This window comes from Suricata suricatta, chromosome 6, assembly GCF_006229205.1.
Source record: "Suricata suricatta isolate VVHF042 chromosome 6, meerkat_22Aug2017_6uvM2_HiC, whole genome shotgun sequence".
NCBI classification, from domain to species: Eukaryota; Metazoa; Chordata; class Mammalia; order Carnivora; family Herpestidae; genus Suricata; species Suricata suricatta.
Window position 1 is genome coordinate 147030803 of NC_043705.1, and position 15547 is coordinate 147046349.

At 64.6% G+C, this 15547-nt stretch overlaps 1 protein-coding gene across 1 annotated transcript in view; it reads left to right on the forward strand.

Moving 5' to 3' along the window:
- The window catches only part of LPCAT1 (lysophosphatidylcholine acyltransferase 1), a 22724-nt gene extending 7183 nt beyond the window's left edge, over positions 1-15541 (forward strand). The window contains exons 3-13 of the mRNA XM_029941299.1: positions 562-674; positions 1766-1826; positions 2297-2355; positions 3894-3928; positions 4929-4983; positions 6676-6758; positions 9919-10044; positions 10647-10800; positions 12611-12709; positions 13748-13886; positions 15254-15541. Coding sequence (XP_029797159.1) covers positions 562-674; positions 1766-1826; positions 2297-2355; positions 3894-3928; positions 4929-4983; positions 6676-6758; positions 9919-10044; positions 10647-10800; positions 12611-12709; positions 13748-13886; positions 15254-15426 — 1097 coding nt within the window. The 3' untranslated portion in view covers positions 15427-15541. The remainder of the gene's footprint in view (positions 1-561; positions 675-1765; positions 1827-2296; positions 2356-3893; positions 3929-4928; positions 4984-6675; positions 6759-9918; positions 10045-10646; positions 10801-12610; positions 12710-13747; positions 13887-15253) is intronic.
- The last annotated feature ends 6 nt before the right edge of the window (positions 15542-15547 follow it).

The window sequence follows — 15547 nt, forward strand, 5'->3', positions numbered from 1 at the left end:
GGCCTTCTCCCTGCGTGCGTGTCTGCGTCTCCTCCCGGTCTTGTGAGGACCCTGGGCTGGGTCCCACCCTCCTCTGGCCGTGAGGACCCTGGGCGTGGGCCCACCCTCCTCTGGTACCACGTCATCTTACCTTGAGTTCATCTGCAGATGCCCTGTTTCCAGATGAAGTCACAGTCACAGGTCCCTGAGGTTAGGACAACAGCCTGTGTTTTTGAGGGCCACACTCTACCCGCAGTAAGGCTGGTGGGGTTTAAGCCATGCGCCTGGGCCCCTCTGACCCGGAAGCCTGCCCCCCAACTCCTCTCCCCTGTTAGCAGGGGTGGGGCCGGCCTTCTCCTCTCCACTGCACCCTGACGTACAGGCCCAAGGACGCTGGTGTCACCGTGGACCTTGCAGGGTGCGGGGCTGCACACCATCGTGTGAGGGGGCTCGGTGATGCCCACTGCCCTCAGGATCAGACCCTGGCCTGCGGCCCACCCCTCGGGGACACTGTCCCCAACGTCCCCTGTCCTGGGGTGGAAGTGGCCTGCTCCCATACGAATGCCTGTCCCTCCCCCGCAGCTCTGATCAAGTACATTCGGCCAGTGTTCGTGTCCCGCTCGGACCAGGACTCACGCAGGAAGACCGTGGAGGAGATCAGGAGGCGGGCGCAGTCCAATGGGAAGTGGCCGCAGGTAGTGCCGCCTTGCTTGCGTTCTGAGCGGATTTATCCCCGAGAGATGTGAACTTATAGGTGGGCCTGGGTGGTGGGCACCCAAAAGGCCAGAACCGGCCTTCCCCAGGGGCTGGATTTGTTCGGTTTCATTTTGTTTTTGGTGAGTGTGTGGATTCAAGATTGCGCTGAGCTCAGGTACTTTGGGTCCTGAAATTTTAGAATTAAAAGACATCAGGACACCATTGTCAGGTGTATCTCAAGTTCCAAAGCCTCTGTACTGAGGTGCATCTCCCCGGAGGCGCTAACCGGACTCGGTCAGCTAGCCCGCGTCGGCCGACGGGGAGGTTCGTTCACACTGTGTGTCTCCCAGCCACCATCGAGGGGCTGGGATCCGTGGGACTCTCCGGGTTCCGGATGCTCAGAAACACCGGAAGGCCTGGCTCCCAGGCACCTGTGCCCGTGGGCAGCCCCTTGGGGGCCGTGACGTTTGGGGTGCCGTGGCTGCTGCCCCACCATGGAAAGTGGCCGTGTGGGCTGCATTTGCCTCCACCTGGGGGACAGTTGGTTCATATCACATCGCTGGGGTGTGGATCCGAGTCATTGAAGCTCTGGGGGGGGTGTCTAACCCGCGTCTGTGGTGGTGCTGGTCTGGCCCAGCCCGATGCCTTCCGCCCAGCACCCTCTTCTGTGAGCCTTTGTCCCACATGTCCGTGTGGGCGCCCATGCTGCACTCGCGGAGTCCTGTGGGCTGGGGCTCAGCACCTGGGCCTCAGCAGCCATGAGCACCCCCTTGTGAGCACCCCGTGTGCACCCCCTTGTGAGCACACCCCTTGTGAGCACCCCGTGTGCACGCCCCTTGTGAGCACCCCGTGTGCACACCCCTTGTGAGCACAACCCCTTGCACGCTCGCAGGACTCCTGTGCTGCGATGCTTCCAGATTTGAGTGGAACCTGTGCTTGGAGAGACAGTCCATGGACGCCTTCCACTTGCGTCCGTCCTGTTTCAGCGGAGCAAACGCACCGTCCGGGGTGCGCCAGGCGCGGAGAAAATCGATCGTGTTCTGAATTATGTCTCTTTAAGGTTGACCTTTTTCTTTTTTATCATTCCAAGATAATGATTTTTCCAGAAGGAACATGTACCAATAGGACCTGCCTAATTACGTTCAAGCCTGGTATGTGGGGTTTTTTTTTTAAATGTTTTTAACATTCTGTTTATTTTTGAGAGAAAGTGCCAGCAGGGGAGGGACAGAGAGAGGGGGAGACACAATCTGCAGCAGCTCCAGGCTCTGAGCTGTCAGCACAGAGCCCCACACAGGACTCGAACCCAAACTGTGAGATCATGACCTGAGCTGAAGTCGGGAGCTTCCCCGACTGAGCCCCCCAGGGGCGCCCCTGAAGCTGTCTTAATTCTACAGAGAGTGTCCTCCTCAAGGAGACGGTGGGGGGGGGTGCCCTTGCTCCCACAGAAGCGCACCGGGCTGGAGGGGCTCCTGGGTCCGCCTCCGGCGCGGCGGGGCTGCTGGCCCGGGTCCTGGGGGCCCACAGCCAGCGGCCGTGTGGCACCGTCACTACTGACCGGGCGGGGAGGCGGGAAAGCGGCGTGAGGCGTGCCGGCACCTGAGACGCCGCCCTTCCCCCGCAGGCGCCTTCATCCCCGGGGTCCCCGTGCAGCCTGTGGTTCTGCGGTATCCGAACAAGCTGGTGAGTGCTTTCCTGGGCCACGGCCATGTACCTGGGGGCGGGAATCTGAAGATGTTTCCTGCGGCGTTTCTAGTCAGTCCTGAGCTTCCAGAACACTTCGGTGTCCGTGGGTGGTGGGAAGTGGCCCGTCCTTCCTGATTGGTCCTGACGGTTTAATGTGAGACCCCACCCCACCCCCAAGCGCAGCCGGGAGCCCGGACGAGGCCTTGGCAGCTCCCGGGCATGGCCCCACCACGGCCTCCGCTGCCAAGTCTGCCAGAGCCCCTCCCCCAGGGGCCTGTGCACCTGCCGCACGTGCCGGGCGCAGTCGGCCCTCAGGGCTCCCGTGCTGCTGGCTTCGCCTCACTTGTGCCAGGACCCCTGGGGTGGGGGGCGTCCTTGCACGTCTCGTGTCCTCGGGCCCTGCCTGGGCTCCGGGTCCACTGGGCCGCTTCCTGACGGAGGACACAGGAGGTGCGTTTATCACTGAGTTTTCTCTCTGTCCCGGTGTTTTTGTGAGACCAGAAAAGAAACTCACTGGTCACGACACAGTGGGCCTGGAGTTGCCGGTGTAGATAGTGGCAGAGTCCTGGGTGACGTCTGTGGGCGTGAGGGGCCGGCCCGCCGCCTTGGGGCCAGACCTGAGCAGTCTCGGGCATGCGCACTGGACCCCATGCCTGCAGGTGCCGACGGCCACCAGAGGGGTTTCCAGAGCGGTCAGTGAGCGGTTGTCAGAAGCAGCAGCCACACAAGCTGCCCGGTGACATAACCCTGTGGTGTGTCACCGTGGAGGTGCGTGCGTCCGCTGTGTGTGAGGCTGAGTCATTCTGTCCTCAAGTGCGTAGACTTTTTTTTAAGTCTGTTTCATCAACTTATTTTAAGCAAATTGCCTTTCCCGGCATCTAGAAGCATTCAGCCCGGCTGCTTTGCACTCTCTTCTCGTGGGTCTGTGTCATCTTCTTCAGCTGCATAATTTCTGGGGAGACCGCCACTGACCGCCCGGCACCCGGCTCCGGTGGTGGGTCGGTTTCGGGAGCTAGCGAGTGTTGTCAGGACTTCAGGAGAAGGAAGCCCACATAGGGCCCGGGATCAGGGTGCGTGTCCTCTGATGTCCCCCCTGAGTGTGACACAGAAGCCAAGACTGAGGGTGGGGCACTGGGTGCACATAGGCCCCATGGGTGTGCGCCCCGCCCCCTCCCGAGGCCAGGACCTCGGGGGCACGGGTGGATGTGGGGTGGAAGGAGCCTCACGTGGTGGGTCGGCTCACGAGGCCGCGAACAGCAGGCTCTGGGCTGTCGACCGTGGCCGCGGGGACAGCGTGCACGAGGGGGAGGGCAGCGTCCCAGGTGGACGTCGGGTTCGCTGGCCTCGGAGCCGTGGGAGGACGGGAGTGTGTCGGGAGTGGCCCCTCGTCCCAGAGCGGTCTGGGGAGGACGGCGACACCTCCGTCTCGGTGAGAGACACGCAGCTCGAGGCCAGGACGGAGGGCGGGCGCTCTGTGGACAGAGGGGCCCGCTCGGACTCGGCTGTGACTCACCCCGCTCCTTTCTTGCCCCCAGGACACCATCACGTGGACGTGGCAAGGACCCGGAGCGTAAGTGAGACGCCGTGCTCTCTCGTGCGTCGGGGGCCGCTCACGTGACCGGCCTGCATTCTGGCCACTTGGGCAAATGCGGGAGCTTGAACGCGGGACCCGCTGCTGTTCGACAGCAGTTAAGTTCTGCCCGCTGTGCAGACTGGGTGCCCAGCCTGGTGCGCACTCGCCCTCCTGGTTCCGGGGCCTCGGTTCACTGTGGGACGGTGACCGGGTGGCTCTCCTTCCCGCTTGTGCCTGTCCGCTCCGTGACCACTGTCACATCTGACACCCGCAGCTCCAGGAAGGGTAGGGGAGCTGTGGGGCCGGGGCCGCCCCCCCCCCCCGCCCCGGACGGGGAGCTGCAGACGGGGACCTGTGGGGACAGGAAAGCTGCAGGGACGGGGCGCCCTCCCCTCGGACGGGCTCCAGGACGGCACGCCTCCATGGCGCCAACATCTGAGCGGCTGTTCAGCAGCAGAAGGGTGGGCGGTAGAGCCAGGCCCCCCGGCCTTGCCGAGGCATCTGGAGCGGGGGCTGGGAAGGGGTCCTGGGGGGCAGGGGCTGGAGGCCGGAGTGTGGAGGGTGGTGGTAAGAAGCAGGAGGGAAGCTGGGAGAAGGGCAGGAAGGGGCCGGCGGTGAGGGGCAGAAGCTGGGTGTCTGCAGAGTGAGGAGGGCAGCTGTCCTGCGGAGGGTGCGCAGGGGCCCAAGGACAGGGGGCCCCACGTGGCTCCCACATCCCACAGGGCGGTGCTGCCGGTCCTCCGGGCCCAGGCTCGGGGGAGTCCACCTCCCCCGGGGACAGCCAGGTCGGGACAGGGAAGACCGCCCCACCGCGGAGGCTCGGGGCCCGGCTGAGGGAGGCCCGGCCGCCCCTGAAGGACTCAGCTGCCCGGCGGCACCCCTGCGGGGGAAGGGCGGGCGGCGACTGGGCCCAGGATGGGAAGTAATTTAATTCTACAGAACGGAGGCCCTTTGACCAACGCGTGGTAACCAGTGCTGTCAATCGTTCATTTTCAAGGTTGAAAATCCTGTGGCTCACGCTGTGTCAGTTTCACAATCGAGTGGAAATCGAGGTTTGTATAGATGCGGCGTCGCCTACGGCGGCGTTGGGCTGGGCTTGTAAAGGGCCGGTGTCACAGGGTTGGTGTTCGGGGCTGTGTAGACGCACCGAGCCCGCGATCTGTGGAGACACAGCACCGTCCTCCGCGCAGACGCCCCGTCGGGCTGGACAGGGGCGGTGCCGGGCGCGTCTGCGCCACCGGGTGGGACATGGCGTCTGCGGACCAGTCCTGGGCCGACGTCCGCGCGGCGACTGCGCTAAGCGGGGTCTTGTCGGGTCCGTGTGGACGCGGCCTCGTGTACCGTGCGGGGTGTGTGTGGCCCCTGCACTGTGTCGGGGTCTGCAGAGACGCGACGTCGTGGGTGTGGGGGAGCGTCACGTGTCACGGCGTGTCAGAGCGTGTCACAGCTGCGATACCGTGTCCTCCGTCTTGCTTTGAAGTCTTTCCGTTTCTCTCCGAGCTACTTCCCGGGGCTGCTCACCAGTCACGTTGTGCCTCCTGCACGACTTTATTCCATTCAGATAGGAGTCTGGAAATCAGCAGCCGTCTCTTGTCACGGTCTGCGTAGCCTGACGGCGTGTGACATTGGCACGTGCAGTGAACTGCCTCCTGGCGTGTTTCACACGGCGCCGACCTGGGCGGACTCCGGGGCGTCCTCTTCTGTCTGACACGTGACCAGATCGCGTGGCCTGTGTCCCGGCGTGCGGCCCGCTGGGCGTCACATCCCTGCAGCCCGCACATTTCATCCACGTGCGTGAGGAGTAGGGTTTCCTTTTTAGGAAGGGAGTCGATAGGCTAGTCCCGCACCGCAGAGCGAAGATGGCGGCGTGGAGGGCGTGGTGGCTTCCGGCAGAGGTTGTCCAGCCGCCTTCCGGGTTCGTCCCTCCAGGAGAACCGAGGCCACTTACGCACAGCCGGCTGAGCCACGGGGCCCCTGGCCCAGCTCCAAGGATAGAAGTTTGTATGTGGCTTGTGCGCCGGGGGCCGGGAGGCAGCCGTGCGGGGGCTCAGGGGACCGCCCCTCCAGTGTGAGCTGCCCCATTTCAGGCCTCCTTTCTGATGTTCGGAGTTGAAAAGACACGATGACGTTTGGAAATCGCTCTAAGCGTCTTTACTCACTCTGTGCTTACGGGGGTCCGTGAGCACCTGCTCTGGTCTCCACGGAGTCTGGTTCCCGGTGGGGCTTCGGGGTGCCCTCGTACTGTTAAAGGTCTGCAGTAAAGAGAAGGCGCAGTGACATTTGCCTTCTCTGTACAGCGGGGTCGGCAGCGGACTGCGGGGCTCCCTCATTTAAAACGCTGCGTAAGCGTCGCTCGCGGGAACGCACCCACTCGTGGGACGATTTGTTGTGCTCTGAACACGCAGCGGGCGTCCGACCTGGTCCTCCCTGAGGAAACCGTGTGCTGTGTTAGCCCAGCGCGCTGAGGCGTCCAGAGGGGACGGCACGGTGACCTTCTGCCCCGAACAGAAGCCCCCGTGTGAAATCACACCCAAGGGGCGGGGGGGGGGTCTGCCCCAGGGCAGCGGGCGCTCCTGCTGAGGATGGTGGGTTGTGAGTGATCACACGTGTGCGCATGCGTGCTGTGACCACTTTGAAGATGATTGTAACGGAGAATACCGTGACCTTAACTGTGTCAAACATGCGACCGTCACCTCCGGTGGCCTGGTGACGGCCGGAAGTAACACAGCTTTCTCTGTGCTCAGTTCCTTCCCGTGTACAGCCCCTCGGAGGAGGAGAAGAAGGACCCCGCGCTCTTCGCCGGCAACGTGCGGCGCGTCATGGCGGAGTGAGTGCCTCTCCCACCCCGCGCCCGGCCGCAGGCACCTGCTGGGGCCCCGGGCTGCCCCTCGAGGGGCCCTGCACCTGCTGCGTCCTCCTGAGCTCTGGAAACAAAACAGCCAGTAGCCTTAGGAGAGCGGATGGGCTCATGCTGAGTGGGGGCAGGGGGGGGCGGTGCTTGTTGGCCACTCAGGTCCCGCCTCTGGGCTCTGTCGGGTCACGCTTCTGCCTCCTCAGACGTGTGGGGAGGAGCCGGTCACCGCGGGGGATGGGCCACGCAGCCCGGTGGCCCCCGGGGGTGTCCTGTCCTCGTCTCTCTGTCCATCTGCTCGGGGGCCTGTTAACTTCTCCCTCCCCCCTCCCACGTGAGGTCGGGAATCGTGGATTTAATCCATGAGATAATGCGCCTCTGCACCTGGTGTGCATGCCCTCGCAAGTTCTACTCTGTTCCCATTCCCTTCGGGGCTGTGCTGGGTGACGTCTGCTTGTGCGCGCACACACACACCCACCCCCGTGTCCCATCTTCTCTCCCCGCCTGTCTTCTGCTCCCAGGCCGCAGGGGCTGCCTCTCTGTGGCACTCAGGTACTGGGAGGGGCTCTCGGTGCCCGGGGGGGTCCCGGCAGGAGGTCTGGTGGCCCTGGGGGGTTTTCACGGGTGCTGTCACTGAGCTGGTGTGGCCCGGGTGTAACATGCACCCCGTCTGCTCACTGGGTACAGACTGGACCCCACAGCAGCGTATTCTGTGGGGCTCCTAAGCAAAATCCTAACCTGAACGCACATAAATTAGCACTCAGCATGTCCACATGCCCCTCAGAAAGCTAGACACTGGGGACCCGCCTGCCACCGGCACCTTGTGTCCCTCCTGCTCTCAGAATCCCACCCCCAGACGCGCAGGGAGCCGCTGGCCACCAGGGTGCCCTTGACTCTCAGCATCTGGGGAGTCGGGGCGTTCACTGATGCCCTGGTCCAACCTCTCGATAGAGAAATGATCCCCCAGATTGAAGGCCTGGCAGGTCTGAATTTTAACCCAAGGGGCACCCCTTGCCCCAGAATCCACAGGGGACCCAGAGCTGTGGTCGTGGGGAGTCACCTTCCTGGTCCAGGACCCACCTGGGAACGGCAGGGCCCCTGTGGGACAGTCCGGGTCACTCCCGGTACATCTGGGCTCCAGCCCCCACATGGGATCTCCTGAGGGGCTGTGGAAGCGGCGGGAAGTAACCGTCAGCTCAGTGTCACACACGTGGCACCACGTTCCCCTTAGTGGAAGCGCACGTTCTGCAGGGAGCCTGACGTGGCGCTTCAGAGCGGTGAGCCCTGGCCCCCCGGACCGCCGAGAGCGGCCCTCCCCGCCGTCAGGCCTGCGGGGGCTTCTGGGTGAGGCCCCCTCAAGGGGTGCTGTCCTCTCAAAGGCACCAGGCGCCCGCCGGCTGTCTGGCAGGGGGAGCATGGTAACACACTAGCCGTGAAGCCTGGGGGCCCCAGGTTCCAGTCCCTGGAATTTGGGGTTCGCTTGAAGCATTTGTTTGGTGCCAAAGGTGGACCTTCCTGCTGCCGTTCGGCACCTGTCGGCGTGGGGGGCGCCGGCGGCTCCGGTGACAGGCAGGGTTACAGGCTCTCCTGCGTGGCGGCTGCCCGCTGGGCCCCGGCCCCAGTGCTGCAAGGGCGGTGGCTCACGGGGTCGCGACCCCCTGCTTCCTCCAAGGTTCCTTGCGGTCCCTCTGTCCTGCTGGGGCCCCATCCTGGGGCCCCGTCCTGGGGAGGGATGTGCCGGAGTGCACGGAGCAGGGCTTGGGGACCACGACTGGCCTGGCCCAGAGGGAGTTTCAGCAGGTCCCTCCCACCCCACCTTCCCCGGCTTTCTCTCTCAAAGACCGCGGGGGCCGGAACCCCTAGGGACGGCTGTGCTGCACCTGCAGGAGCCAATGGGACCGAGCGTGGGGCCGGGCAATGCGCCCTAAGAAGTGGGCTTGGGCACCGCCCGTCTGCCTGTTAGGACCTTCACGGCTGTGTGCTTCAGTCCAGCTTTTAAAAGTTTTCTTTCTTTAAAAGACAGAGAGAGAAAGAGAGAGCACAAGCAGGGGAGGGGCAGAGAGGGAGACCCAGAATTGGAAGCAGGCTCCAGCCTGACCCAGGGCTCGAACCCACGAACTGTGAGATCATGTCCGTAGCCGAAGCCGGACGCTCAGCCACCTGAGCCCCTCAGGCGCACCCACTTTTTAAGGGCTGGCGCGTCTTGCTTCTCGCAGTTCTTGGTCAGCCTCGAGCGCCACAGGCACTCCGCAGCTTTCTGGTCCGAAGCAGCCCTCCAGCTGCCAGTCCGCGTGGCCGTCCGGGGGACATCTCCCTGGGAACTGTGTCTCCCATGACGCGCACACCCCCCCCAGGATACCACCTGTGTTCACAGAAGTTCCCTTCTATTGAACGGACACCGTGTCCATGGGGCGCGAGGCGAACGCCAGAGCGGGGCTCACAGACACGGAGGGCGGGGCCGCGGACGCACAGGGTCTGGGGATGGGGGGGGCCGCAGGTGCTGCTGCCCTGTGGACCGAGTCAGGAGCCACCGGGAGCGGCCCCAGGATCAGGGCGTGTTTGGGAGTGAGGTGGCCGCAGGAAACGGGAAGGTTTGCAGGAGGACTCTGACGTGCTGAGGCAGCCGCACAGGATAGCAGTCCTGGCCACGGGGACGCTCGGGCCGGGTTCCAACATGACGGGGCTGGGGGGTTCCTGGGGGGGTGGTCTGCTCTGCATTTGCCTCACGTAGCCGTCCGTGGGCTGCAGGTTATGAGTAGCGGGTATAAATTTCATCTTAGCCGTTTCCTTCTGCCTCAGCCCCCACTCCACTGGGGAGGGCGGGGCCGCGGGGGCTCCAGGAAGTGGACCCCACGGGTTTCTGGAGATGAGGTGCTGACGCAGACCCGCGCCCTGGGCGCCGACGCGGACTCGTCCTGCTAGGCTGTGATCTCTATCCGTTAACCGTGTGTTTCTTCCGTAGCTTTAGGGCAGCTGGCAGTGCGTGAGGAGCGTCCCCCAAGTCACCGCATCCCACAGGGGGGGGGTGCCCGCCTGTGCCCTGCCCTCAGCCCGCCCCATGTCCCTGCCCCTCCCCAAGGCGCCGTGTCCCGGGGTCACCCCTCAGGGCGGCTGACAGCGCCCTCCTGTCTTGCAGGGCCCTGGGCGTGTCCGTCACCGACTACACGTATGACGACTGCCAGCTGGCCCTGGCGGGAGGACAGCTCCGTCTCCCCTCGGACACCTGCCTTCTCGAGTTCGCCAGGCTGGTGAGGGGCCTGGGGTGAGTCCGCCCTCTGTCACCGGAGCCTCAGTCCGGCCGGCTCTCCCGAGAGCACTGCGGCCCGTGTGACGAGGCTCATGTGGTCTGCGCGGCGGCGGGGAGAGCTCTGAGGGCGCCTCGGATGCTGCGTACGAGGGAGGGAGCTTCCGGAGACTTCTCTCAGGGCCTCCCGGGCCCCCGCCCCCCAGTTGGTGGTGACCGAGCTGGAGATGGCCGTGGGCACCAAGGGTCCGCCACGGCTGCGCAGATCAAAGGGCTAGTTCTCAGGTTTTGTGGGTGTTTCCCAGATGCCCACCTCAGTCCACATGGATGTGCCTGACAGCCCCCGGGGCTCAGCAGCGGTCTCCTTGGCCCCCCGGGAGGACCGACCCAGCACTGCAGGCACCGCCCCCCCTGCCCGAGGGCGGGGTCCCCACACCAGCGGGGCGTCATTCCTGTAGACGTGGAGGCAAAATTATCAGAACACCTTTTTTCTGAAAACAAACTTACCTCTTGTCGTGTAAGCAGATTTAATACTTTCTGGAATCTTCTACCAGAGCATGTCCTGTCTTTCACGTTCTATAGTTGTATTGAAAAATGTCCTTCTTTCTCTTCTCGTGTAGGCTGAAACCGGAAACGCTTGAGAAGGATCTGGATAGATATTCCGACAGCGCCAGGATGCAGAGGGGAGGCAGGATGGGGCTCCCCGAGCTCGCCGCGCACCTGGGCGTCCCCGCCTCGGACACGCTGCGGGACATGCTCGCCCTGTTTGATGAGGTGCGGCCGTCGCCCTGCGCGCAGCCTCAGGCAGAACCTCCGGCCCTTCCGTGTGACCGTTGTGGTGGTGGTAGAAGCGTCTCCAGGGAATTTAGAAAGCGGAGCAGACACGCACTGTGTGCCCCGCGCCGTGAATGCACAGCCAAGTGTCCCTGACGTTAGCGTCTGCTGATAAACACGCCCACGGCCTGGGGTTTTAATCAGATCGCTAAGAACCTCACAGTATCAACGGGCCTCTCTCCCTGTGACGGGCACGAGGGTCCCCACAGCCCCCCGCCCGGGGCGTGAGGACGCCCCCAGTGCAGCGCCCCCCTGTCCCCGCCAGCCACACGTCACAGTCAAGTCACCGGTCGTGGCTGGACAAGGGCAGCTCGGCCCGGGGGGTGGGGCCGGGGGACCGTGGGCGCAGAGGGGCGGCTGCCACGGCCATGCCCGCCACGCCTGCTCTGTCCCCGACATGGGGGGGGCGGGGCGCCTGTAGCAGCGTGTCCCACGCGGGCCGTGTGCCGAGCGGCCTCTCAGCCGCAGACGTGCCCAAACAGCGCGTCCTCCGTGGCGGCGGGAGGCCGTGTGAGTGAACAGCACGCTGTGTGATCCGGGCGGCGGCAGAGCCCCGCATGTGCCCGCAGGCCGCGCCGAGGATGTCCTGGCCCCGGGTGCTCCCGCCGCGGCGGGGGGCGGACCTGGAGGCAGGCCCCTCGACACCTGCTGCGGTCCTGGCCGTGCCGCCCTGGGGTCAGAGCCCCCTCCCCCGAGGCGCGCTGTGCAGGTGCTTTGACCGCAGCGTCGCCTTTAAAACACAAAGCGTTGACCGCACGTGCGGCCCGCGGCTTGTGGGTTTTCTTTCCCACCTCAGGTGTGCAGGAGCCCGCCAGGCAGACCCCCTTCCCAGAGGCAGGCCCCCCACCCCCACTCACACCAAGACCTCAGACCTGGAAGCTTACGAGCCGGCCACACGCAGGTTGAGGGGCCCGATGTGGCCTCACTGCCTGGTGCCCGAGCTCGCTCTGGGGGCCACCCCACCTGGACCACGGGCTTCGGGCCACGCCAGGGCGGCCGGGTCACTCGCAGCCCCTGGCCCGTGGCCTCCCTGAGGTCGTGCGCAGGCAGGAGCACAGATGGGAGCCTTGCTGGGGTTTTTCTAGAAGGAGAACCTTAGCAGGCAGCAGGCAGTGCATCGCGTGACCTTTCTTGAGATTCGTGTGCCGGTCACGTAGACTCAGTCGATTGCAGCGTCCTGAGCAAGTGTGTGGTGAGGCGGGAACGTTCTTCCAGAAAATCACCTCAGGGGCACCTGGGGGGCTCAGTCGGTTAAGTGTTCAACTTCAGCTCATGGTCCGTGAGTTGGAGCCCCGCGCAGGGCTGTGTGCCGACCGCTCAGAGCCGGGAGCCGCTTCGGATTCTGTGTCTCCCTGTCTCTGCCCCTCCCCCGCTCGCTCTGTGTCCCGCTCTCTCTCAATAAAATAGATAAATATTTAAACTTTTTTTCAAATACTCATTTCACGTAGGCAGATATTAAGTCAGAATGGAACTAACCCTTCTTTTATTCTTTTTTAAAAGTTCATCTTGAGAGAGAGCACGGGCACGTACAGGGAAGGGGCAGGGAGAGGAGGAGAGAGAGAATCCCAAGTGGGCTCTCGGGGTTTGGTCTCAGGACCCGTGAGGCATGACCTGAGCCCAGGTCAGGAGTCAAACACTTACTCACTGAGCTTTCCAGATGCCCCTTACCTTTCGGTCAGTACCCAGGGATTAGGGTTAAAACTCCAACGGGGGGACCGAGCTGTCCCCTGAGGGCGTGTCTCTTCCCCAGAACGGAGACGGCACGCTGGACCCTCGGGAGTGTGTGATTGCCCTGTCAGTCGTCTGCCGGCCGGCCCGGACCCTGGACACGATCCGGCTGGCGTTCAAGGTGAGCGCCGAGACTCGTTGCTGAGGACGGAGAGACACGGCCGCGTGCGCCGGTCACACGCTCTTACGAAGCCTCCTTTGGGCAAACTTCCTCTCTGCCAAACTGCCGTTTCCACACAAGCTTCTGTCGGCCGTGGTTCATGAAAAACGCCCCAAAACGTCCTCGAGTCGACTTCCTCCTGCAGTTTGTAATCCACACTCATAAGAGGGGCAGGGGGGAGGGTCCTGCGGAGTCCCAGGCGCCTGGGCAGGGCTGCTGCCTGCCATCCGCCACTCCCCAGGGATTCTGGGAGTCTGAGAAACGCCCGCGATGGGGCCCCAGCTCCCCTGCAGGCTCGCCTGGCCGGCCTCGCCCGGACACTGTCAGCCAGGACGGGGCTGGCTTCACTCACCAGACACGTGATGTTGTGGGTCTGAGAGTGGGTGCCTGTTACGGATGCAACTCCTTAGCCAGGCTCGTGAGAGCCCGATGCGGAAGGCAGGCAGCTGCTGTGCCTCAGTGCCTGGAGAACGCCCTTCTCGCACTCATGACCCCAGCACACCGGGAAGCCTCGGGGCAAGGTGCCTTACGGGAATCACACCATGGGAATTAACGGGGTGACCCGGGTGTGTGGTGGGCCCTGTCCAGGAGAGTGGGGGGGCTGCTTGGCTGGCCTCTGGGGCGTGGCACAGGACTGTCCCCCAGGCGGCCGTGCGGACGTCCCGCTGGAGGGAAGGGGGCGGAGCTCGGGGGAGGACCGCGGGTGGCCACACCGGGGTGCTCACGCAGCAGATGGGCCCCCCACAGGGACCCTCTGGGTCACTGGCCAGCCTGGAGGGGCTGTTGGGGAGGGCCCTCTGGCTCGGGCGAGGTGGTGGCACACTCATCTCAATCAGCAGCCCCGTGTCCCGCCCCCAGCGGTCCCCTCCTGGGAGGGCCAGGCCACTGTGCACCCGGGGGGGGCGGGGTTTGCCAGCAGAGTTCTGGCTGCTCCGAGCCATGAGGTCGGGGTCTCTGCGCGGCTGGGGGACTGCCGGTGACACCAGCCTCTGCCTGCAGATGTACGGGTCGCAGGACGGCAGCATCGGGGAAGACGCCCTGTCCAGCATCCTCAAGACCGCCTTAGGGGTGGCCGAGCTCTCCGTCACCGACCTCTTCCGGGCCATCGACCAGGAGGAGATGGGGAGGATCACGTTTGGTGGGTGGCCCGGGCAGAGGGAGGGTGGGCCCAGCAGGTGGGGCACGGGGTCCCCCCCATGCGCTCGGGCCCCCGCCATGCCTTAAGCTACACGGAGCTCTCGGAAGGAAGGTTCTCCCCCAAACCTGGCGGGGTGGGTTAGGGGATCTTGACCCTGACATCTGCGGGGGGTTAATAGAGCCAGATCCCAAGCCCAGGCGGGGAGCCCCAGATCCACGCCGTCCCCAGGGGCAGCGGGCGAGTGGCGTGTGCTGAGGCCGGGCCGCGGGGCCCCGCGATCTGCCTTCTCCCGGGAGCCGGGCCGACCGCTGCCAGGAGTGGGTGGGGGCTTGGACCGTCACTTTTGGCCACAGAAAGAGGGGCGGCCAAGATCCTCAGGGACTCAGACCTGAAAGCCACCTACAGGCTGAGGAAGAGGGGGAGGGGCAGGAGGGCCCCCAGAGGGCAGCCCCTGCGGGTGCCGCAGTGCTCGTCCAGAAGTGAACATGTTCTCGCTGAAGTCAGTAGACGTTTGCTCAGGAAAGGTCATTGATCATGTCTGGTTTGGACGTGTTTCAAATTGTGTCCAAAGGTCAGACATAAGTGTGTGTTAGTTTCGTGGTGTGTGTGTGTCTTATGAGTGTGGTTGTTGGTGGAGTGAGTGCGGTGCTGTGTGTCGGTGGAGTGTGTGTGTGTTGGTTGAGTGTGTGTGTGTGAGTGCATGTGGGGGGTGTTGATTGTGTGTTGGTTGTGTGTGTGTGTTGGTTGAGTGTGTGTGTGTGTGTGTAGGAGTGCATGTGGGGGGGTGTTGGTTGAGTGTGTGTGTCGGTGGAATGTGTGTGTGTGTGTGTGTGTGTGCGCGCGCATGTCGGAGTGAGTGTGGTATGTGTGTGTCGGAGTGTGTGTGTCGGTGGGTGGAGTGAGTGTGGGGTGTGTGGCCCCCGCCTGTGTCGCCCGGAGGCCTGTGTCTCGCGTCTCGTGGCCCGGGCCCTGCACCCCAACCCGCCCTGCAGGCTCCTCCCCCGCGGGCCCCAGGGCTGTCCGCAGATGCCGGGGCTCGGAGCCACTGGGCAGGAGGGTGACCCTGGGCTCTCAGGGGTGTAGACGAGTCAGGTGCCCGTCCTGCCCGGAGACCAGCCCCTCGGGGACCGGCGTGTCTCCCACACGTGCCACGTGCCCAGAATAGACCTTTGCATTGAAACTCGTGTTCTTTGTAGGGGTCCCCGAAGCGAGAAAGCTACAGGGGCTCTGAGCTCCAGCCGCTCAAGGGCAGGCCCCGCCCCCGCCCCCCTGACCCCGCCCCCACATCGAAGGGTGTGGGGCATGAGGCGGTCCCCACGCGGACCGAGGACGTCAGCCCCTGTGACCCAGCACCTCTGTCTCCCCAGCCGACTTCCGCAGGTTCGCAGAGGCGGTCCCCGACTTCGCCGAGGACTACCTCTACCCCGACCAGCCGCGCCCCGACAGCTGCCCGGCCCCGGTCCCCAACGGCTTCTGCGCGGACTTCAGCCCTGAAAGCTCGGGCGCCGGGAGGAGACCTGTCCGTGAGAAGCTGGACTAGGTGGCCGCCTCTGCGGGGCCATGTCACCGCCCGCCTGCACGGGGCCGTGCGTGTGCTGGCCTCGGGCCCCGCGCGGCCCTGGGCGCTCCCACCCTGCTCCTCGGGCCGCCCCCGTGCGGGA